General features: G+C 41.9%; 1 protein-coding gene across 10 annotated transcripts in view; it reads left to right on the plus strand.

Annotated features, from left to right (window-relative positions):
* usp24 (ubiquitin specific peptidase 24) overlaps window positions 1-22,615 on the plus strand; it is a 96,800-nt gene that overhangs the window by 68,428 nt on the left and 5,757 nt on the right. For all 10 annotated transcript variants that reach the window (XM_080431445.1, XM_080431448.1, XM_080431449.1 and 7 more), the window contains 22 exons: window positions 1,535-1,633; window positions 2,130-2,212; window positions 2,343-2,484; window positions 3,570-3,689; window positions 4,121-4,335; window positions 8,189-8,313; window positions 8,443-8,584; window positions 9,213-9,363; window positions 11,013-11,108; window positions 11,197-11,300; window positions 11,670-11,783; window positions 13,468-13,675; window positions 14,060-14,149; window positions 14,918-15,020; window positions 15,236-15,357; window positions 15,634-15,747; window positions 17,174-17,239; window positions 17,695-17,761; window positions 18,882-18,960; window positions 19,492-19,567; window positions 19,699-19,785; window positions 21,755-21,865. In XM_080431445.1, the coding sequence (XP_080287571.1) occupies window positions 1,535-1,633; window positions 2,130-2,212; window positions 2,343-2,484; window positions 3,570-3,689; window positions 4,121-4,335; window positions 8,189-8,313; window positions 8,443-8,584; window positions 9,213-9,363; window positions 11,013-11,108; window positions 11,197-11,300; window positions 11,670-11,783; window positions 13,468-13,675; window positions 14,060-14,149; window positions 14,918-15,020; window positions 15,236-15,357; window positions 15,634-15,747; window positions 17,174-17,239; window positions 17,695-17,761; window positions 18,882-18,960; window positions 19,492-19,567; window positions 19,699-19,785; window positions 21,755-21,865 (2,514 nt within the window). The remainder of the gene's footprint in view (window positions 1-1,534; window positions 1,634-2,129; window positions 2,213-2,342; window positions 2,485-3,569; window positions 3,690-4,120; window positions 4,336-8,188; window positions 8,314-8,442; window positions 8,585-9,212; window positions 9,364-11,012; window positions 11,109-11,196; window positions 11,301-11,669; window positions 11,784-13,467; window positions 13,676-14,059; window positions 14,150-14,917; window positions 15,021-15,235; window positions 15,358-15,633; window positions 15,748-17,173; window positions 17,240-17,694; window positions 17,762-18,881; window positions 18,961-19,491; window positions 19,568-19,698; window positions 19,786-21,754; window positions 21,866-22,615) is intronic.

The following is a 22,615-nucleotide window of genomic DNA, read 5'->3' on the forward strand; positions in this document are numbered from 1 at the left end:
AGTGTTGCCAGATTTTGCGAGAGAAATAAGCAAGAAGGTTTGTGAAAACAAGCCCAACAAATGTGACTATGAGCACTTTTAATCTATATACAAATACATTGGATTTATGAAAATAGCCGATCTACAAGCTCACGTTGTAGATAGGCTATTTTCAAAGAAGAACATATTGGAGAAAAAAAGATGGAAATTGTGGAATATTTCCAAATCCACACAGATCTTGTATGGGGGTCTGTGGCACAACATACTTTCAGAAGCGGGGAGGTCTGCAGACAAATATTAATTTGGGGGTCCTTGCCATGAAAATGTTTGAAAACAACTGGTTCAAACAACATTAGGACACAAGGCCAAATAAGCAACTAAACTGTCAAGCAACTTTACAGAAAAAACAAGCCCAAAGTCGCTTATAATAAGCGGACATGGCAACGCTAGTGCTGCGTAAGTGCGTAGCCTACTTGAAGAGAGAGAGAGAGAGAAAGAGAGAGACGCATCACGGCCCACGGGAGACGTCGATTAAAATGACTTGGAATAAAAACAAATGTATGTATTGGGTCTGATCCTGGATAGCATCTTAGTGAACTATCCTACAGTGTGTAATCCCTGGTCGGGGATCAATCTATAGTGTGAAAACGACAACGATATATGACAGCCGATTTCAAGAAATAAACTCCTGCAGTGTGTAATGCTTAACGATCAGACGACCCCCGACCACTTTAAAAGTACTACAGTGTGTACCTGCCCTTAATCGGATCGCGGCATCTCTACTTGTTTGTTGAAATGTTAATAAATGGGAGCTTCCCCAAACAGCCATCTCTTTCCCGACAGTCCCCTCTGTGCACGGACCCTTACATATGGTAATTAAACATTAAAACACCCGCGGCTTATAGTCCAGTGTGGCTTATATATGTACAAATCATTCAATTTAGCTGCTGCGGCTTATATTCAGGTGCGGCTTATATTCAGGTGCGCCTTATAGTGCGAAAATTACGGTATATATATTCAAAGATTTGCACAAAATGTTCAATATTTTTCTAAAATAGCCCAAAGAAATAAAAAGAAATGACACAGATGTGTTCACGGTCTTAACACATTGAATGCCAAGAACGCATAGATGCGTTCTTTGCGTTCTTTTGAATCCATCACTTGTGTGCCAAGAACGCATAGATGCGTTTTTGAAAAAACGCATCGTTTTTTTTTTTTTATTTGACCCAAAGACCAAGGAGATATGATTTTTTGAAGATTTAAACTCCCATCCACTTCCTTGTTAACTTAAAACTTAAAAATTCTGTATCTCGGCTCCTGAGTACTTTTTTTTTCTCAATGAAAAATCTCTGGCACAAAACAGCTAAAAAATCTGAAATAACTCTGGCATTCAATGTGTTAATCAGAAATGCTGTCAAATATATAAAAAATTATAATAATCATGATAAACATATATTTACATGTTTTTATTATTTTATTTCTAGATTATAGTTTGTTTGGCCACTGAAAGTGCTTGTTTTGTTTCAGGCTGTAATATTTTCCTGTTCTGTTGCAGAACTTCAAGATGTGGAACAGGGAGTTGTATGTAAGAGAGCAACAAGATGCTTATGAGTTCTTCACCAGCCTGGTAGACCAGCTAGATGAACACCTAAAGGTAACTCTCTCTCACATGCACACGCACACACACACACACACACACACACACACCAGGGTTGCCAGATCTGCTTATTATAGTTTCCCCGCAAGATCTTATTTGAAAATAGCTGATCTACAAGCTCACAACGCGTCGCATCGCGACGCGTTGTGAGCTTGTAGATCTGCTATTTTCAAATAGCTGATCGTATATGTTAAAGTGCTCATGTGGCCCATAGTCGCTTCATTTGGGCTGTTTTTTCTAGACCTGGTTGCTTGTTTCTCTCACAGAATCTGGCAACACTGACAGACACACTCACTCACACACACACACACACACACACACACACACACACACACACACACACACACACACACACACACACACACACACACACACACACACACACACTCTCTCATTCATACGGTCTACTAACTACTCATTCTACCAGCTAAGTACATAGATCCTTTCATCATCAGTTAATGACATGCTTGTTAAAATGATTTTGTTCCACCAGAAAATTGGCCGGGAACAAATCTTCAAAAACACGTTCCAGGGAATATTCTCTGACCAGAAGATTTGCAAAGACTGTCCTCACCGGTGAGCCCAGATGAACCCTCTCTCAGCTCAAAGTTCCAAAAAACGAGCGGTAAACATTGATCGACTCTCTTTTGACACGGCTGTCTCGTTTGAACGGTTGGCTCTCTGTGTGTCTCTTGTGCTTGTACAGGTATGAGCGTGAGGAAACCTTCATGGCCTTAAACCTGGGTGTGACTTCCTGCCAGAGTCTGGAGATCTCATTGGACCAGTTTGTCAGGGGGGAGGTGCTGGAGGGCAGCAACGCCTATTACTGTGAGAAATGCAAAGAGAAGGTCAGTGTGAGCCCAGTGTTGATTTCGTCGGCTAAAACTATGACGAAAAACGTTTGTTGACTACCGTAAATTTCGGACTATAAGCCGCGACTTTTTTCCCATTTTTCGACCCTGCGGCTTATATAACGGTGCGGCTTATCTATGGATTTTTACAGCTAACGGCCACTAGGGGACCTCCTAAATCTATGGATTTTACACCCGCGGCTTATAGTCCAGTGCGGCTTATATATGTTCCAAACATTCAATTTAGCTGCTGCGGCTTATAGTCAGGTGCGGCTTATAGTGCGAAAATTACGGTACCTTTTTTTTCACTGCCGAAAACTGAATAAAAACTAAGACTAAATATATTGACCATTTTCGTCAACAAATAAAAACTAGACTAAAATGTTAGGGAGGGACGAGTGGAGAAGAGATCCAGTAGAACTAAAAGACAAGTCATTTTATGGTTTGTTGCGCTCGGGTGTTGCGCTCTGAAAATAGCAGATCTACAACGCTCACAACGCGTCGCGCTGCGACGCGTTGTGAGCTTGTAGATCGGCTATTTTCAGCATGCAACCAAGTGTAAAATCAGGCGTTACGACGCCATCAAGGCACCGCCAACATACATTTTAGTCGACTAAATCTACAGTTGATTTAGTCGACTAAAATGTTTCTAAAACAAAAACTAAAACATTTCAGATGACTAAAATATTAAATAGTAAAATTAAGTTTTATTCAAAAGACTATGACTAAAACTAAACCAAGTTCATAGTACCTTACAGAAATGACCTAAATTCTACATTTTGTTTTGAATCCCCTACTTTTTATGTACGATAAACAACACTTTTTTGTGTATGTACCGTCCGGTATGTGCAAAGTAACGTAGCTTGGTGATTATGTTAACTGATACGTGTGTGTGTGTGTGTGTGTGTGTGTGTGTGTGTGTGTGTGTGTGTGTGTGTGTGTGTGTGTGTGTGTGTGTGTGTGTGTGTGTGTGTGTGTGTGTGTGTGTGTGTGTGTGTGTGTGTGTGTGTGTGTGTGTGTGTGTGTGTGTGTGTGTGTGTGTGTGTGTGCGTGTGTGCGTGCGTGCGTGCTTGCGTGTGCAGAGGACCACTGTGAAGAGGACGTGCATTAAGTCCCTGCCCAACGTTCTTTGCATCCACCTCATGCGCTTTGGCTTCGACTGGGAGAGCGGCCGCTCCATCAAATATGATGAACAGATCAAGGTAGGACACGCCTCACACACACACTGTTCATTTATCCATTTGTAAGTATTATGGGTCCATTTGGTTACAGTGTCTAATCCTAATTACCCGTCTCTGATCTGCTTTGCATTTAAGTCAAATGACACAATAAAGAAATAATTGAGATAATTACAGTATTTTCGACATTGACCCTAACCCTTGATTAAAGCGGCACTATGTAACTTTTTTTAATTAATAAAATGTAATTTTGACCAATCTATATGGTACAATATAACTTATACAATTTGGGGTGGTTGTATTAAAAAAAAAAAATAATAATTACCTATCGCAGGGTTTCCCTTCAGCTGGCAAATCCAGGGCAGAAAGTTACATAGTGCAGCTTTAATAATGATAACAATAAGATACAAAAATGATTGACCATATTCTTTCCTTTTGCCCGGTTTGGCGTGCAGTTCCCCTGGGTGTTGAACATGGAGCCCTACACCGTCTCCGGCATGGCCCGCCAGGACTGCAGCGGAGAGGCGGGCGAGGGCCGCTGTGACGGCGCCGGGGGAGGCTCCCCGAGGAAGAAGGTCACCATCTCTGAGAACTACGAACTGGTGGGAGTCGTGGTTCACAGCGGCCAGGCCCACGCCGGACATTACTACTCCTTCATAAAGGACAGACGGTAAGTGACTGTGCTGTTACCAGTGTTGGTTTTGACAGCAAATTTTGATTTAGTTTAAGTCATAGTCTTTTGAATAAAATTCCATTTACTTTTAGTCATATCATCTGAAATGTTTTACTGTTAGTCTAGTTTTAGTCGACTAAATATCATAAGATTATAGTCAACTAAATCTACAGTTGATTTAGTCGACTAAATAGTATTTTGGCTGTGCCTTGATGGCGTCGTAATGGCTGATTTTACACTTGGTTGCATGCTGAAAATAGCCGATCTTGACGCGTTGTGAGCTTGTAGATCTGCTATTTTCAGAGCGCAACACCCAACATAAAATGACTTGTCTTTTAGTTCTGCTGGATCTCTTCTCCACTCGTCCCTCACTAATATTTTAGTCTAGTTTTTATTTGTTGACGAAATTGTCAATATATTTAGTCTTAGTTTTAGTCATCGTAGCTTAGTTTTTATTTCGTTTTTATTTAGTTTTCATCAGTGAAAAAAGGTAGTCGACAGACATTTTTTGTCATAGTTTTAGTCGACAAAATTAACACTGGCTGTTACACAGTTTTTTACAGCATGGCTCGGTCTGCAGGAGCCATGCTGACCTACTGTATGAGAGGGTCTGTCTGTGTGACTGTCCGGAGAAAATCTTGCAAAAAAATGCACACTGCCAGTAGGCCACAGAAGTACCTCCACTCATTTCCTTTTACACATCGTTGCTGTCGGGCAGAAACCTCTTCTCTCCATATTTTACCTTTTTGTGTTTTTTCATAAATTAACGCCCACTTGATCATACTACAGCGGCGCACAGAAGCATCTGCAACCTCAAAACGTGGCACGAGTGACGCGTTTTGAGCTTGTAGATCTGCTACTTTTTGCTATTTTCTTTATTTGAATGCTGAAAAGTTTCCACCCGACAGAGACGATATGTTTTGTATTTTTTTTTAATTGGAACTATAAATTGAACAAACGTCTGTCTGATCCTCATTTTTCTCCCTCAGTGGGTTGAGCAGTTGATCTGAACTTGCACACGGGCATTGGCCGTTAGCATATCCTGCGCATGCCATGTGCAGCCACCACGGGCTATGGGCTTTGTTGTCACGGTTACGCTCCCCGCTGGCCATAGGATCTGAAGTACTTTCTGAGTTATGGCTACGGCCTATGGGCTCTGTTGTCATGGTTACGGTCCCCGCAGGCTTATCGACTTAGCTTCGGGGCTACAGTATATACACACACACACACACAGAGAGAAGGCCAGACCTCAACGCCAGACCTGATCAAGTATGGACTTCAATTATAAAATTGAAGTTGGATCGTTACCTTGTATGTCATACAACATACCTTCCCATTCCTCTCTCTCCCAACAAAAGGAGCCGAAAATTCTCTTAGATATTAACACATTCACTGCCAGGGGCTTTCTAATGCCGGCAGGTAGCTTCTGCCAGCATTTTTAAGCATTCTGACACATTTTTCAAGAACCACAGAATATTTATCTCCAGTATGATCGATCCCCTGATGGTTGCTAATCACAGAGGAAATCCCTGTGCATCCGTGACCTCCCGTTCTCTTGTTATACCCAGTTGAAAATAGCATGTTTCGCCAAAAATACATAGTTAAAAAAAAAAAAGTACACAGGAGCCGAGATACAGGATTTTAAAGTAATGAGTTAACCAGGAAGTGAATGGAGCAGTAAATCTTCAGATCATGGTATCTTGGGACGTTTTTCCCCAAAATGTCAATGGCAGTGAATGTGTTAATATTCCTAGAAAACCCAACTTCAAATCGACGCTGTATTCATTCAGTTAGTAATAATCCCCGGTGTTGCCAAAATGTTCTCGTTCCATTTCCCAGCAGTCATTCCAACACTTGATTGTAAGGAACACTTAACTGGTAATTGATAATGTTCGCAGTCTGAACGTTTGGGAGCCTCAGACGACCTCCTTGGCTCATCATGAATGCAGCGTTAGGCTCCGTGTGGGCTCCTGGTTTCAGCCTCTAAAGCATCTCCAGATGTCTGGCTGTGGAAAAGGAGAACACTCGCTGGGAGAACTGGAATGTGGGGAGACCGCAAAATCTAATACTTATAGTCCCTATTTTGTCTCACTGCTCGTTCTGTTTCTGCCTCGTCCATCTCTCTCCTACTCTCCTCTCCATGTTACAGCAAACACTGCTCACTGTCCGGAAGTTCACGTCTTCACGGTTTCACACGTTGTGGATACGTTTCGATGGAACTGTCCCCATAATGACAAACTGTTAACTCATTCACTGCCAGAACTTTTTTATTTTTGCGTTTGACAAACTGCCAGAGATTTTTCATAGAAAAAAAAAAGTACTCAGGAGCCAAGATACAAAATGTTTAAGTTTTAAGTTAACAAGGAAGTGAATGGGAGTCTAGATCTTCAACAAATCATATCTCCTTGGTCTTTAGGTTAAAAATTCAATAAATAAATAAGAAAAAAAAAGAAAATTTTTTTTGAAAAAATTAAAAGTCGTTTTAGTCGTTCTTGGCAGTGGAGGCTTAAAGGACAAAAGTCGTTTTAGTCGTTCTAGGCAGTGAATGAGTTAATAGTGGTTCTCTTCATGGTTCTTTTTCATGTCAAGAACCCCCAAATTGATATGTATTTGGCCACGAACCCCCATCTAAAAATGTTTTGTGCCAGGAAACCCCAGAAGAGAAGATTTATGTTTTAAAAAAAAGTCTAACATTTTCAATACGAATTTCAAAAATACTTTTTTTTAAATACATGATAGAATACATGATAGAAGTAAGTACTGTACATGATAGAAGTACGCTTATCCAAAGTCGGATGAACATAATTATACTGTTTGATGGACTAACCAGTAATTCAGTTGGTGACTGTTCTCATGGTGGGCATCTGTGGAAGGATGAACCCTTGGCATTCAGCCATGCTGTAATTTCTAGCTCATGACCTGGCATGGCCATCCCTGTTTCTGTCCAATCTTTTGGATCCTTCCCCAGTCTAAACATTAATAAAACCCCAAAAAATGCACTCACAAAAATATCCTCTTCGTTTCGTCTTAGTGACTCAGCTATTTGGAGCACATGTAAGCATGGGCATCACAGTGACTTCACCACTCTGTTTGGTGACCTTTGTCACATTTAATTCCCTGCCTTCTCCTGCAGTCTTTCCCATCGCTCACTGCTGTAAGCTATTTAATAAGTAGTAATGTCTTAAAATAAATGCTCCTGTGCTCCAGAAAGACTTGCAGTGCTGTGAGCACTGACCTTGATTACAGGCTCTTCCTCAGCCCGGCGGGCTGTATATAATGAGAGCAAGCCCTGAGCTCGTCAAACTAGAAATGATCATTAGTTTTCTTCTGTTTGTTTTGTTATCGAACTGTTTTTCACCGTCTTCCTAAAACACCTCTGTCTCCTCTGTCTCTCCTTTACGCAAAGCCTTCTCCTCTTTCTGTCCCTTACTCCATTGGATCTCAAAGTGGGGTCCGGGGACCCCCAGGGTCCTTGGGGAGGTTCCAGGGGGTCCCCTTGCAACATGTGTTAATATAGCATCACAATAATTTTAACAACTTTAACCTTTTTATACTTTGGCTATTCAAAAATAGCAGATCTGCAAGCTCACAGCGCGTCACTTCGTGCCGCGCTATGAGCTTGTAGATCTACATTTTTTTTTTAAATCTTGAACATTAGTGAAAAGTTTTGAATATATATTTTTAAGCAAACATTTTAACACAAATCTTTGCCTCTGGGGGTCCCTGGCACAACATATTTTCAGATGGGGGTACGCGGCCAAATATATATCAATTTGGGGGTCCCTGGCATGAAAAAGTTTGAGAAGTACTGCCTTACTCCATCTCCCCCCCCCCCCTGTCTCTCTTCCAGGGGCAGTGCTCGAGGACGCTGGTACAAGTTCAACGACAACGTGGTGGAGGAATTCGACATGAACGACGAGACTCTGGAATACGAATGCTTCGGAGGGGAGTACCGCCCCAAAGTCTATGACCAATGTAAGTCACATAATGTTGACATTTAAAACCGCTATCAAGGCAGCCAGCATTAAAGAGAGATAAATGAAGAATTCCTTCTCTTACAGTATATACAAACTGTTGTGTGTTTGTGTCAAAACCTGTTTATAGCCAACCCGTACCCTGACGTGCGGCGGAGGTATTGGAACGCCTACATGTTGTTCTACCAGAGGATCAGTGACCAGAACTCTCCTGTCCTTCCCAAAAAGAGCCGAGTCAGCGTCATGAGACAGGAAGCCGAGGACCTCACGCTGTGAGTCAGCAACACACACGCACACAATGCTGATGCTAATGCTACGTGCAAAATGTTTGTTTAATAACCCTTTAAGACTGGGAACGCATCTGTGTCATTTTAAAGATTTCTTTGGCTATTCAAAAATAGCAGATGTACAAGCTCATAGCACGGCACAGAGTGCGCGCTATGAGCTTGCACATCTGCTATTTTTGAATTTATATATTTTTAAATATTTTATTCTGGGGGGTCCCTGGAACAAAATAGTTTGAGACTGGGGGTCCAACGGCCAAATATATATCATTTTTGAGAACCACACTGATATTATAGCAACATTTTTAGTATTTAGAGGGCATTTGTAGAATCCCGCAGAAGCAAAGAAATGTTTGCTTAATATATATATTTAAAGATTTGCACACATTCTGCAAGATCTTTTTTTTAAATAGCAGATCTACAAGCTCATAGCGCGGCACCCGTGCTACGAGCTTGTAGATCTGCTATTTTTTAATAGCCTAAACAAATCTAAAAAATTACACAGATGTGTTCCCGGTCTTAATGGGTTAGAAATAACAACAACCACCCACTTGTTTATTCTAATGTGTAGGTCACAAGTTTACTTCATGGCTGTCGTCTCTTGTGTCCCCTACAGGTCTGCTCCCTCCTCTCCCGACGTCTCCCCCCAGTCCTCCCCTCGGCCCCCCAGGGCCAACAACGACCGGCTCACCCTCCTCACCCGTCTGGTGCGTAAGGGAGAGAAGAAGGGCCTGTTCGTAGAGAAGATGCCCGCCAGCATCTACCAGGTACACTGGCATCAAGCTTATCCATCCAGTCATCCATTCATCCATCCAGTCATTCAGTCAGTCAGTCAGTCAGTCAGTCAGTCAGTCAGCCAGTCAGTCATCCACTCGACTCGTACAATCATTCATTCTATCATTTATTTATTGATTCACTCCTTCCTTCATTCAGTCACTCACTGGCTTACTTTTTAACGTATAGAGCACCGAAGTCTGACGTAGTTTACACATCCTACCTGGGTCGCGGTTTTTCCCCCCCATTCTGAATTCCCATAGACGTGTTTAATATCGTGTCAAATAAGAACTGTGTACCAAAAATAAACAAATGATCCCGGCGATTTTACTGTTATGGATATGAAGCATCAACTGACAGTGAGAAAACGCTAATGTTACTTCCGCCGAATTAGTTACATTTTCGCCATAAACAGACTGTATCAAATATAAGTGACTGACTATCATAAACGATACAGAGCCTCCTCCCTGACAATATCACAGAGACAGTTTGTTTATTTTTGGACCACAATTCTTATATGAGACGATTCTAAGATGACCCAATGTTATTCTCCATAGAGAAATTACTTTACGAACCAGGGGATGAAAGAGTGACGTCAGGACTTCTGTACTCTATTAACCTTACATTTTGGCACGTACACACTGAACGACTTTCAAAGTCATCAGGTGGTCATAAGATGGCTCTGCAGTTCACAGTACACACTCTAGGCGACAGGGGATCACACACACTGCAAGATTTCATCAGGATGAATATGTACTGACGCAATATGCAGACGTGCAATAGACTTTTTAATTGTTTTTAATATTCCATTTTATCTCTTTAACTGCCAAGAGTGTATACATAAAAAAATTCACCCACTGCCAGCGATCTTGCGATTTTCTTACCTTTTCAAGTAGTCACAGAATATTTATCTCCAGTATGATCGATCCTCTGATAGTTGCTAATCACGGAGGGTTTAGAAGGAAAAATAGCATGTTTCGTCTAAAAAACATCACAAAAAAAAAAGTACACCGAAATTTTAAGTAATAAATTAACCAGGAAGTGAATGGAGCAGTAAATCTAAGGATCGCGCTATCTCGAAAAAAAAGTTGTCCAAACTTGTCGTTGGCAGGCTGAGCCATAGCAGAATTCGATGAGTTAACTCGTCCATGGCATTATATCACATATGTATTGCTTATTGTCTTTCATGTTTGTTTAACTTGATGAGGGCAACTGTAATTTCCCTCGGCTATCAACTATCCAGCCAGTCAGTTTGTCTGTTTACAGAAATAATTTGTTTATACAATCATAAACAAGCACCCGTGTCCACCTTTCCTGTGCTCTCATTGGCTGGTAGCACTCAGTGCTGGTCGCAACCTAGTTCATACTCTATGATTTACAGTCGGCGTCAGTGCCAGATATCAAACCTGCCAGATATCTGGAGACACTCATGGATAGCACTGGAATCGTGTTCGGGTTGCATCTTTGAACAGTTCACACACAGCGAACAAAACCCTCAGATAATATGGGCTAAAATCTTGCACTGTGAACCAGGCATTAGCTAGATCTGGTTTTAATATGCACATAGTGAAGAAGCAGCATGAAGGCCTAATGATTGAAGTCTGAGAAATAACCCTGTGTCTGTCTGTCTGTCTGTCCGTAGATGGTGAGGGATGAGAACCTCAGGTTTATGAGGAACAGAGACGTCTACAACAGCGACTACTTCAGCTTCACGCTTTCCCTGGCCTCCGTCAATGCAGTAGGTGTTTGAACTTGGTGTGCGTGTGTGTGTGTGTGTGTGTGTGTGTGTGTGGTCACAGAGACATCTCAAATATTGTGTGTTTCAGACAAAGTTGAAGCACCCAGCCTATCAGGCCATGGCCAAAGAGAGTCTTCAGCTGGCTGTTCATTTCCTCTTCCATACGTACCTGCACACCAAGAAGAAGCTCCGGTACACACACACACACGCACAGACAGACAGACACACACACACACACACACACACACACACACACACACACACACACAGTACTCTGTAATCAACGCGTCATCCCAAAGCCTATACCGCTTGTGCAAGGACGCGCTGTGATTGAGGCAGTTCCGCGTGCGTCACAGAAGCGGGGCGTGGTTATAGCACAAGTGGTATAGGCTTTGGATATGTCGCACAATCAGCCCATGACTTTGTAATCTAGTCAAACAGCATTATGTATTCATGATCTCTGTCAGACAATCCTTTTTCAATTCCTCTCCTCTGTGCATCTCTATCGTTCATCCTCTCACTCTCTCTACCCCCCCCCCTCCCCTCCTCTCTCTCTCTCAGGGTTGACACAGACGAGTGGATGGCTACAGTAGAGGTGCTGCTCTCAAAGAGCAGTGAGGCGTGTCAGTGGATGGCGCAGTACCTGGTTGGACCAGAGGGAAGAGAGATGACCAAGTTAGTACCGCTGTCACTACCACCACCATTATAACGTCTGTATTTCTGACCTACACCCCCCTCTATACGGTCCATAGCATGGTTTACATTACAGTACAACACCAAGGCTACCTTTTATTATTACATCTTGTAAGATTAAAATTCTTTGAAGATTTACATGAAAACACACGGCCTTATGCAGTTTCACAATTTCTCCTACTTGATCCACACGCACAGATAGACAGTCAGTACCCAGCAGGCCAGCACCATGCCTGTAACCCTGCGCACGTTAACACTGAGGGGATTGATAGCACCTCTGTGGGCCGGGCACGGCTGACTGACTCGATGCTCATTGGCTGAAAGAGTAGGCTTGGCTCCGGAATGTAAACATGGCCCTGGCTGCGCCAGACGGTATAGTTTACCCCAAATTCCCCAAATAGTTTACCCCCAATGGGTTCTGGTGCAGTTTTAATCCGGCTGCTGTCAGACTGCTGAACGAGGCATGAGCCTTGTTCAGCAGCCTGACGATAGGCGGTACTGTCCAGCTGAGGTCTCTGACCTTTTTTTGCTCTTCCTTGGACACACCTGTGGATTACACCAGGTACAAGTGACTTTCTTTTTTTGCTCTCCCTCATGGAACTACTTGCGGATTATACCAGGGTCAGTCCACTCTATGTGGATTATGCGGTCGACACGCACTGACACTTTGCACCTTAATCCTATGTATAACGCACTGACTTTTTGTCTCCGCCAGAGGTGGAGAGTATGTTTTCGTTCTTGTCCTTCCGTGTGTCCCCCCGTCTCAGCCAAGCTAACATTGGTCAAGCTTCGCGTGACACGTGACAATATTGTTGTCACCAATGCTCTGATTGGCTAGCGAGACGCATGATGACATAGAAACCTATAAATAGGTGTGTCACTTCAAAAAATCATTTATATTTTTTGATATTATTTATATGATATTAATTATTTGATTTTTTGATATAAAAATCATTTATATTTTTTGAAGTGAGCTTCCATCAGCCAAGCTAACATTGGTCAAGTGACACGTGACAATATGCAATATAAATAGGTAAGACAGGATTAATCAGGAACAGTACTGGCGGAGACCTGTGCTCCGAGGAGCACATTTTCTAGTTTTTGTCTTTTATTGTGCTTTTCTTTTTTTCTCTAAGCACCTTAACCAACGTCCATAAGTATATCATGCACAGTATATATTGCTGCTATGCTCACGCACCTTCGTCATATTTTTTTATCTCAGGTACTAGTGTAAATATGTAGATAGATTGTTTGGCTTTTTTGTTGTTCTCTTGTTTGATCTCCCTTCCCACTTGCCCCCCCCTCTTCTTTCTATGGAAATAACGTTGCGATGGGAAAGATGTACGAAAGCGACTTTCACCCACTTTTTTACCTTGTAAACGTGTGGTGTGACAATAAACCTGATTCTGATTCTCTGTGTGGGCGCGTGGGCGTGTTTGTACGTTTACGTGTGCATGTAAGAGACAAAAGTCTTGGGTTTCATTGTTGTAGCTGCTCTAAGATGAACAATACACTCCAGCCCACTGGACCCCACTCTATACTATAATAATCTCAATTATTTAACTCTGAGAGTGTACAAATGGGAGCAAATGGACCCATATGGGTCTCCAACAAACGAATTCTAGGAGTTTAATGCCCTGTCTTTGTGTTCCTCTTCTCCTCCCAGGGTGTGCCTGTTGGAGTGCAGTGTTCGGGAGGTGAGGATCGTAGTGGCATCCATCCTTGAGAAGACACTTGAAAGTGCACTTCAATTTGGAGACCCTGGATTGGACAACCTGACGGACGCCCTGCTCTCCTTATTGGACAAAGACGTGCCCGAGAACGTCAAAAACTGCTCACAATACTTCAGCCTCTTCAGCAACTTTGCCCAGAGGGTAATATTTGCATCCATCCAAATATATATTTTTTTCTTCTTATTTGTTGTATGTAAACAAATAAGAAAAAAACGATTTAAATCTGCAAAACTGCGATTACCAACAGAAGTATATTGGGAAATGTTTACATTTTTTTTTCGGGGGCTTTACCCACACGTCTAGCTGTGTTGCTTATTCCACGATTGCACGATTTTTATACCTCATTGTAAAGGTGACTAATCAACGATAACAACTATATAAAATACAATACAAATTGGTATTATTGAAGGGGAGATATAATCGACAGAAGTTACGTTTCCGAACTTTTTTTAAGGAGTTTATATAGGGCGTAAGTGGTTAACTGCCCCTACTGTTTGTAAGGTATTGGAATCATTTCTCTTTCAGGGTTTCAATTCTTGTCAGCTGTTGTTGAAACACTCTGCTTATCGTCGGATGCTCATCTTCCTGCTGGGACCTAACAGACAGAACAACCAGGTAAGACTGACCGCTAATAGAATCTGTCACTTTGTGCATTTCTAATAGTTCAACTATTTAAGGTGTATAAATGTTGTTTTATTTCTCCAGCTGTTTTGCCTTAGACAGTTGAGTGACCAGAAATTGACACTTTTAACAGCAGTCACTTTTTGATGTGTCATAGGTAAACAGAGCTGAAGATGACAACATGAATTGTGGTCTTGGTTCATTTTGGTGTTCATGTGTGCCAGTAAAGTAAAGAAAATAGCAAAAATAGCAGATCTACAAGCTCAACACATTGACGTTTCGAGCTGGCAGATCTGCTATTTTTGATTATTATTATTTATTTTATTTTTTTTAACCTTTATTTAACCAGTAAAAACACGTTGAGACACAGTCTCTTTTTCAAGTGTGAACTGGCCAAGATACAGCGTTAAAATTACACAGTCTAAGCTTAACATACAAATACAAAAACAAACAACAAAATAGTCATCCAAGATACATCACAAATACATAAGATAACTCCAAATGCTACACTTTATACAATAGAAAGAAGCCAGTAATCAAACAGAATATAGTAATACACACAGTGTACAACCCATACACATAACCAAAAACCTTCCGCTAGGCTAATAAACCTCCGGACAGGTGCAGGTGTTTGTGAATAAAACTAAGGTGATTCTAATTGCTATTTTTGATGTGACGCTGACAGAGAGGAAATGTTCTTAGCAGTGGGGGACGTGGACTTGTCACGTGTCAGTGAACACTCTTCTCTATTGATTTACGCAGAACCGGCGCTGGAGTCCAGCCCAGGCCCGAGAGTTCCTGCACCTGCACAGCACTCTGGCCCTCATCACCCTGAACTCTGACCTCAAGATGCAGCAGACACAGAGTGAGACGCACACACACACACACACACACACACACACACACACACACACACACACACACACACACACACACACACACACACACACACACACACACACACGTGCACGTACACTTCTCAATTCACACCCAAGTTTCTCAGAGACATGGATTGATTTAGTCTCATTTTCCAATGATGCACTCTTGTTCTTACATTAGCCTCTCTATTCTGTTCCACAGCTGCCGGAGCGTTTAAAACGAGTGTGAGCGGTGTGCAGTCCTCCTCATGCCCTCTTCTGCCCCTCCACACGGATGTGCAGGCCTCTCTCTTCACTGCAGAGGGACAGCCGTACCTGCTTGAGGTGGGACACACACACACACACACACACACACACACACACACTTGGAACAGCTACAGTCTCATCAAGGGGTTCTTAGGAATTTTCAGTCATAGTAAAAAAATGTAATAAAATAAAAAGTGTAGTAAAAGGCTATGTTACTGTTTATGGTACTTCATCATTTATTTGGTTGAATTTAATTCAAATGAATCCTCAAAACAGTAAATCTAAGTTGGGTCATACCCTACAGCAAACCTCTCTGACCAGCTTGTTATTTTCTGTTGTGTCGTTTATTTCCAGGTGCTGTGTGCCATGCGGGAGCTGTCAGGTCCTCTGTCCCTGCTGATAGAGATGGTGACGTACTGCTCCTACTGCAACGAGCCCTTCTCCCTGGGTTTCCTGCAGTTACTCAAGGTAAGAAAACCTTTTTCGGCATGGTTCTTCTACAGTGTTATAGTTCGTTCTGCATGGTTCTTCTTCAGCGTTATAGTTCGTTCTGCATGGTTCTTCTACAGTGTTATAGTTCGTTCTGCATGGTTCTTCTACAGCGCTATAGTTCGTTCTGCATGGTTCTTCTTCAGCGTTATAGTTCGTCCAACCAACCATGTCGGACAGCCGAGATGCATGTTTTCCTAACGGCTTAAATCGAAGATGCGGCGAAATGCTGTCCATCACAGAGTGCTGGGATCATAAACGGCACAAGACATTGATCTCATCCACTGTCTTATGTCTAAAATACACTGTAATTTAGACACTGGCTATTAAAAAATAGCAGATCTACGAGCTCATAGCGCGGCACCGAGTGCCACGCTATGAGCTTGTAGATCTGCTATTTTTGAAAAATCGTCGCCAAGTCTGCTTATTATCTCATTCACTGCCAATGACGTATTTGACGTGTTTTTTTTTCCAACGCCCACACCGCCAATGGAGTTTTTGATGCGTTTTCAGCGAAGCAGCAAATCACGTGATCTAAAAAAAAAAACAGCTACATTCACTTCCATTGTAATGGATTTGGAAGAATGCCTTTTGCTCTGCTTTGAGTGCTTTCTGTTGCTTTTTGGCGAAGACAACCTACGTTCAACTGCCAATAAGAGACTCTGATACGTCTTTTAAAGCGATCGGTGGATGGATTGTTGTGAAAAATAATATTCTATGATTTAAGGTTCGTGAAAACGCTCTGAATCACTGGCAAGGTCGGCTGTAGACAATTTTTTATTCTGTCAGTGAATGAGTTATAAGCGACTTTGGGCTTGTTTGGGGGTTGCGGTTGTTTGGGCTCGTTTCTCAAGTGCATTTGGGCTTGTTTCAGTTTTTTCACTTTAACCCTAAAAAAAATATTTGAATTGGGGGGGTCACTGGCACAAAATATTTTCAGATGGGGGTCTGTGGCCAAATACATTAATTTGGGGGTCCTTGACATGACAATGTTTGAGAACCACTGCTCTAAAACAACAGTAGGCAATAAAGTTTGATTGACTTGCCCTAGTCGTCTTATATTTGGCTTGTTTTCATAGGCCTTGTTGCCCGTTTCTCTCGCAAAATCTGGCAACACTGCACATTAACCCATTAAGACCTGAGGCCTTCTGCAAAGACCTTCTACAAATGCCTTCTAAATCAGTAGTTCTCACACTTTCAAGATTTTTCAAAACTCTTCAAAAATAGCGATACGAAGTGACGTGCTGTGAGCTTTTATATCTGCTATTTTTGAATAGCCAAAGCTGGGCACTGTCTTCTACCCACATGTTCCGCTCTGTTCTACTTATACAGTTGAAGTACCTCCAGGACAATGGAGGCAAATGATTTTATCCATCATTTGTTTGTGTATCTCTTTGAACTGTAGTCCCAGCTGGAGACGGCTCCCCCTCATGAACTAAAGAACGTCTTTCTGATGCTTCAAGAGCTGCTGGTGAGTACTGAGCCTTTAACCCCAGTAGTTCTCAACTGCTTTTGCACTGACCGGGACGTCTGTAACCAAAGTATTAAATAACACCATATTCCTCTCAACAAGTCAGAATATCACATTTGTAGCCGTTACAAAATCTACAAAGCTACAATACAAGTTGAGCTGGCTTCAACTGCAGCTACAAAGCTATAACGACAAAGTGTTATTTAACAGTTTACACCCTTATTATTTCCTTGTGCTTGTTCCATGTTCTTTTTAACACTTTTTTTACGCTTTATTTTCCTTATCTTTTTCTCGCTAGCCAGAGGCACATGTGTTGATCAACACTTGAACAGTGACTTGGCGACAGATACACTGCGTCGCTTAGTAGCTTAGTATCTTTGTATCTTTTGTAGCTGCCGGTGTGAACGCAGCATTGTGTTTCATTAAGTTAATTGACTTTTGTGTTTTCCTTTCAGGTCATTGAAGACCCTCTTCAAACTCAGAGGCTGAAGTATGCCTTTGAGTCAGAGAAAGGCCTGTTAGGTAGGATGCTTTGTTCTTCACTATACAAAACCAGGTGCTGTGTACCAGTAAAGGAAAGAAAGCTAAGCATCATGCACAGCTTCTAAAGGGGATTTCACTCCTATATAAGTCCATTCAACACACTTCATTGGTTCTTTTGACATATATTGTCCTTCTAATCAATGGGAAGACCTTAATTTTTCTATTCGATTTTTTATTTTGTTAAGTTATGTAATTTAACACATTCCATGCCAGAGTTAAATATCATAATGTACTCACCAGTGCCAGCGTTTTATTGTTTTTTTTTTTTTTTTTTTCATGTCGCCACAGACCTCGCTAAATACGTTAAAAGTGCGCGTTCATTTGGTTCTAAACACACAGGGGATCTGTGTGAAACGAGCAGTGAAGACCGCTTCCTTTTGCGATCCGCTATCTTGAAGCTACAGCGGTGAACGCTAAACAGTGATCAGCGAGGAGAAAGACTTTTAGATTTCGTCCTAGACAGGAAGCGGATACGATCGGAAAAACCAAAACCCGGATAATTCCGTTTCCGGTGGTGCTACCGGAAACGGAAGTGGATCGAAAATTTCAGAAAGTGCACTTTTTGTTCCTTTCGGGAAAAAAAACAAAAAACACCACTTCGCGTAGATCTACGCGATTGGCACGTGGCGGCTTTAAATAGGTTCGCGTAGATCTACGCGATTGGCAGTCAATGTGTTAATGTTGCATCAAGGAGTCCTGTAAGTCCATGCGTGAAATTCATGAAGGATAATGACGGTCTCCCTATTCATTAGAAGTTAAAATATCAGTCACCAGAACCAGCGACGTATGTTTTCAATGAGTCTAACATGGAGTTTGAAGTTAAATGTGCTTATTTTTGGGTGGGGGTGGGGCGTGTCTGATCAAATGAATATCAAATATCCAAATATTGAATCAAGCAACTTGAAAACTTTCTGGGGTTTCACTTTCACAGCAGTCAGAGTAGACTTGAAAATGACCCCAGAAGTGTTTAAAAGTGAAATTTAAGTTGTGATGCGGTTAGTGAAATTTGAACTGTATTTACTAAATAAAAACAAATGTACTGACTGTCTGCTCTTCTTCTACTTCTTCTGCTCTTCTACTTCTTCTTCTTCTTCTACAGCTTTAATGCACCAGAGCAACAATGTGGACAGCAGTCGCTGCTACCAGTGTGTCAAGTTCCTCGTCACACTGGCCCAGAAGTGAGTCTCTGTTAAGCTTACTTTATACAACAAAGAATAGCCAGACACCAAAGTCCTTCTGGTACTTTTTGATGAAAGTTTAAGGCACAGGCGGATGCACAGGCGGATGCGTTTCACCTTGAAGACATTTTTTTGCTTTTAAGCTTACTTTAGAAACCATCGGGCATGGCTTGCTAGCTCTCATGCATTGAAGGAGGCATGAGCTCGGCTCTAGGCTCTCCCTAGGCTGGCAGAGGGAGTGTAGTGCCCAGGATTACTTAGATAATTGGCACTGGGTGAAAAAATGGGTTACAAAAATAGCGGGATAAAAACTCTGGCACTCTGGTAGTTCCTCTTTGGGGAAAAAAAGATTCTCCATCTCACGACAGTGTCACTTGCCAAAGAGAACTGATCTTTAATTTCACTTTACATATTCTAGACTAGAACTAGAATAGTCCTGGCATAAAGGGCTTCACTGTTGTGACAGATCTAGTGAATATCAGTGAATGTTAAAGCGAACTCTGAATCTCCTCGTTTTTTTTGCCCCGCCAGGTGTGTCCCAGCTAAAGATTACTTTAAGGATCTGTCGGGTCATTGGAGCTGGGCGGTGCAGTGGTTACAGAAAAAGGCGAGTCTTATACGAAACACGACACAATGTTTAACGCATCGTCTTTCAAAAGGTTCTGTTCTGACACACTCTTTAGAGGGCTCTGTGTAACATCGTTTTCTGTTGTTGTGACACTTTCCTCTTCCTCTCAGATGTCAGAACATTACTGGACTCCACAGAGCAACGTCTCCAATGAGACGTCCACCAATAAAACCTTCCAGCGCACTATCTCAGCACAGGTACGTACACACACACACACACACACACACACACACACACACTCTGTGCACGTTTTTCCTGTTTAGAGGATTATTTTTGGCGTTCCCTCCCAGACATGTTTTAGTTTAGTCTAACTAACCCTATCCCAAAGGAAAATTCTCAGCACCAAAATGATAAGAATTGTGAATCAAATATGTATCCCATACATGGGCAACTGGCGGCCCGAGGGCCACATGCGGGCCCTCACCTTCACTTGATGCGGCCCGCAGGTTAATATGGGAATACTGATATATTATTGATTTCAGCTGTTTTTACAAACATGCAATCATGACCCACTTTAATTACTTCAGTCTATATTATCAGTTTAATGACTTTTTTTTATGTCCAATGTATTTGTATTTAAGTCCATAAGATGAATTCTAGTATAACTAAATGCATTTGAAATTAAATAAAAATGTTACTTTCAGGATTCCAATTCCAAAATACCAAAAATGAATTCAGGATTCCAATTCCAAAATTGCAAAAAATAGCGGATCTACAAGCTCAAAACGCGCCGCGAGCTTGTAGATCAGCTATTTTTGCTACTTTTGTGTGACATACTAGAATTACGAAGGACAGCATTAATTTACGAAAAAAGTTAAAATATGGAGTTAAGAGGTTTCTGCCCGACAGCAACAACATGCAACGTGGGCCCCTGGAGTGAGTGTGGAAATATAGTGGCCCTCTCCATCATCAAAGTTGCATCACCCCTGATGTATCCTATCCAAGAAAGACGAGCTGTTATTTTCCTGTCAACATTCAGTCACTAGGACTGTAGCCAATCACCTGCCCTTTTGAATGGTTCATGACATCCTAATCCCCTGCCCCCTGTCGTCATGGCGATTAATCCCTTTCCACACACATGTGTGTCGGCTTGTCTCTGCCGTTGTATCCTACTGACTCACCTGCCAGTGAGGAACCCCCACCGGGAGGACGTAGAGCCTTTTGTTCTACTCCTCCCGCCAAACACTCCCTGCTGACGGGTGCCGCCCCCAGCCCGTAGGAATACATTCCGACCCCCACACACGGGCCAATTGTGTTCGTGTAGACGCTCGACAAAGTAGTGTTGATTTTTTTCGACTAAAACTATGACGAAATATGTTCGTCGACTACGTTTTTTCACTGGTGAAAACTAAATAGAAACTAAAATATGATGACTAAAACTGACTTATTATATTGACAATTTCGTCAACAAATAAAAACTAGACTAAAATGTTAGAGATAGACGAGTGGAGAAGAGATCCAATAGAACTAAGACAAGTTATGTTTGGTTGCGCTCGGGTGTTGCGCTCTGAAAATGGCCGATCTACAAGCTCACAACGCGTCGCGCTGCGACGCGTTGTGAGCTTGTAGATCGGCTATTTTCAGCATGCAACCAAGTGTAAAATCATCCATTACGACGCCATCAAGGCACCGCCAACATACATTTTAGACGACTAAATCAACTGTAGATTTAGTCGTCTAAAACTAGACTAAAACATTTCAGATGACTAAAATATGACTAAAACTAAATGGAATTTCATTCAAAAGACTATGACTAAAACTAAATCTGCTGTCAAAATCAACACTGGTATAGACGCTCGACAAAGCCAGATGCACTGCGGTGGGTTCGAACCCCCAGCGTCAGCAGTGGTGGGCACTAGGCACATTACCACTGCCCCACCCGAGCGCTGGATTTTATTTGATGTTTTACCAGTTTTGGCAGTTGGGGTTTTATTTATTTAAGCATAATATATATTGTATTGATCAAATGGTCAGAAACAGCAGGAAAATGCATAGATTTCTGTCAAATAAGGTAACACAGACTCAGTGCGTTGGAGCCAGGAAAAACCCCTGCATACAAAACACAACACTTCTGTGGGTCGTATTGGTTTTGGCTTCTCTAATAGTGTGTTTTTGTGTGTGTGTGTGTGTGTGTGTGTGTGTGCTTGTGTCCTACCCTGTCTGTAGGATACCCTGGCCTACGCCACAGCGTTGCTGAATGAGAAGGAGCAGTCTGGCAGCAGTAATGGCTCCGACGGTAGCCCCGCCAATGACAACGCAGACCGCAGCCTCCGACAGGTAAAGAGCAGACATGACTCATCATTATTACGGTACATCTTGTACAACAAAGCAAAAAGACAGGCTTACAAAAACTCTCCCTCAGTTTTAGAGGGACTCGGCCAGTGTCGATTTCGTCGACTAAAACTATGACGAAAAATGTTCGTCGACTACCTTTTTTCACTGACAAAAACTACATAAAAACTAAGCTATGGTGACTAAAACTAAGACTAAATATATTGACAATTTCGTCAACAAATAAAAACTAGACTTAGATGTTAGAGAGAGAGACTAGTGGAGAAGAGATCAAGTAGAACTAAAAGACAAGTCGTTTTATGTTTGGTTGCGCTTGGGTGTTGCGCTCTATATAGCAGATCTACAAGCTCACAACGCGTCGTGCTGCAACGCGTTGTGAGCTTGTAGATCGGCTATTTTCAGCATGCAACCAAGTGTAAAATCAGTCATTACGACGCCATCAAGGCACCGCCAACATACATTTTAGTCGACTAAATCAACTGTAGATTTAGTCGACTATAACCTTATGATATTTAGTCTACTAAAACTAGACTAAAACTAAAACATTACAGATGACTAAGATATGACAAACAAAATGGAATTTTATTCAAAAGTCTATGACTAAAACTAAATCAAAATTTGCTGTCAAAATCAACACTGGACTCTGTTAACTCCCATGCTCGCCTATAGAATGAAAGCCCTTTCTGTTCTTTTCCGTTTTAACTGTGTTGTCAATCACTTCATTTTGTGCATGGA

This window comes from Gymnoscopelus braueri (genome assembly GCF_963280865.1).
Source record: "Gymnoscopelus braueri genome assembly, chromosome: 6".
NCBI lineage: Eukaryota > Metazoa > Chordata > Actinopteri > Myctophiformes > Myctophidae > Gymnoscopelus > Gymnoscopelus braueri.